We start from the raw sequence: 1,593 nt of genomic DNA on the forward strand, positions 1-1,593 counted from the left end.
CCTTTGGGGGATCTGGTCAATTTAAAATAGACAGGGACCATTGAGATGTATTAAAAGAACTTTCAGGAACGCCTGGCACACGCCAGTCGGTTTGTGCGCCCAAAACAATATGTCAATTTATTCACAGTCGGCTTAGTGGAGGCCTTGCGCCTGGAAGTAGAACTACATGACCCTCAAGATCTGGCCCATGCTATGAACCTTGCCCAGACTATAGATACAAAGCAACATATCCTCAAGGAGTCTCTGGGATGACAACCCCCTTGGCCAAGCAGGGCACCCACTAGTGCCCCCACACCATATGCAGCATCTCCACACCAAGTTCACAACCACACACCACGTGCTGAAAATACCACTCCCACTCCACTAGCCCAATACTTCCGTCGCCTGTCTAGACCAGAGCTGGAACAGAGATGAGCCAAGGGCCTTTGTTACAATTGTGATGAGCAATATGTTCAGGGCCACCAATGCAAACATTTGTTCTAGTTGGAAGTGTTTGATGATTCAGAGGAAGTTCCATAGTTGGAAGAAATTGCAGAAACTGAGCCGGAAGAGCCAGCCAATTCCCTCCATGCTACGACAGGCATGCACAACTCCAACACTATTCAGGTCCATGTCGGCTTACAGCATCTCCAGTTACTGGCATTAGTTGATTCGGGCAGTACACATAATTTCATCAGCCAGCCAGCAGCTCACCAACTTGGGTTAAAGATTCAAAATAACAATGGCATTTCAGTAACCGTTGCCAATGGGGCAAAAATTTCCAGTGCTGGAAGTTCTCACTCAACTACATTTATTATTGAAGGACACTCCTTTGTAGTGGATTTCCTCATCATTCCCCTCGCGGGTTTTGACTTGGTATTGGGTATTAAATGGCTTCAGAAGTTGGGACCCATACTATGGGATTTCAAGGCACTCACTAGGACTTTTACTGCCCAACAACAACCCATCACTCTCCATGGCACTCATGCTCCAACGCCATGCACTCTTCAGGAAATTCAAGTCTTGGATGCTGATCACTGTAAGTTAAATTCCCCACTTACAACATTTGGTGATTTATTTCAGGCGCCTATTGCACTCCCACCAATCAGAGATTGTGATCACCGTATACGGTTGAAATTGGGCATTGAACCGGTGGTGGTACGCCCTTATCGTTACCCCCATTTACAGCAAGATGAAATTGAGCACCAGTGCCAGACTATGCTCGCACAAGGAATTATCAAGCCCATAGGTCGCCATTTTCTTCGCCAGTGTTACTCGCCAAGAAACATGACAAAACCTGGAGCTTTAATGTCGACTACAGGGAGCTCAATGCTCATACCATCAAAGATAAATTTCCCATTCCAGTGGTGGATGAACTTCTAGATGAATTGCATGGCGCACACGTATTTACCAAGCTGGATTTGAAGTCCGGGTATCACCAGATTGCTTTATCTCGTTGGGATATTCCAAAGCCGCAATTACATGCCATCAGTCAGCCCAGAGCTCTCTTGTTGGATTCTATTCGGGAGGAAACACAACGATATCCGGAACTTATTGCCTTATATCATGAGATTCAGTAGGGAAGAGCGAAAAAACATTGGACAGTTCAGGATA

General features: G+C 46.0%; 1 protein-coding gene across 1 annotated transcript; it reads left to right on the forward strand.

Moving 5' to 3' along the window:
* Positions 1-582: 582 nt before the first annotated feature.
* LOC137943719 (uncharacterized) lies at positions 583-1,362 on the forward strand. Its single transcript, XM_068789157.1, has one exon. The coding sequence runs from the start codon at positions 583-585 to the stop codon at positions 1,360-1,362; it is 780 nt and encodes a 259-aa protein (XP_068645258.1).
* Positions 1,363-1,593: the final 231 nt, after the last annotated feature.

This window comes from Aristolochia californica, unplaced genomic scaffold (assembly GCF_029961685.1).
Source record: "Aristolochia californica isolate CCGP_79_NKW_82.1479 unplaced genomic scaffold, dmAriCali1.0.hap1 SCAF_11, whole genome shotgun sequence".
Classification (NCBI taxonomy): Eukaryota; Viridiplantae; Streptophyta; class Magnoliopsida; order Piperales; family Aristolochiaceae; genus Aristolochia; species Aristolochia californica.

Coding starts and splice junctions, on each gene's coding strand:
- LOC137943719 (XM_068789157.1), top strand. CDS start 583: ATGCACAACTCCAACACTATTCAGGTCCATGTCGGCTTACAGCATCTC.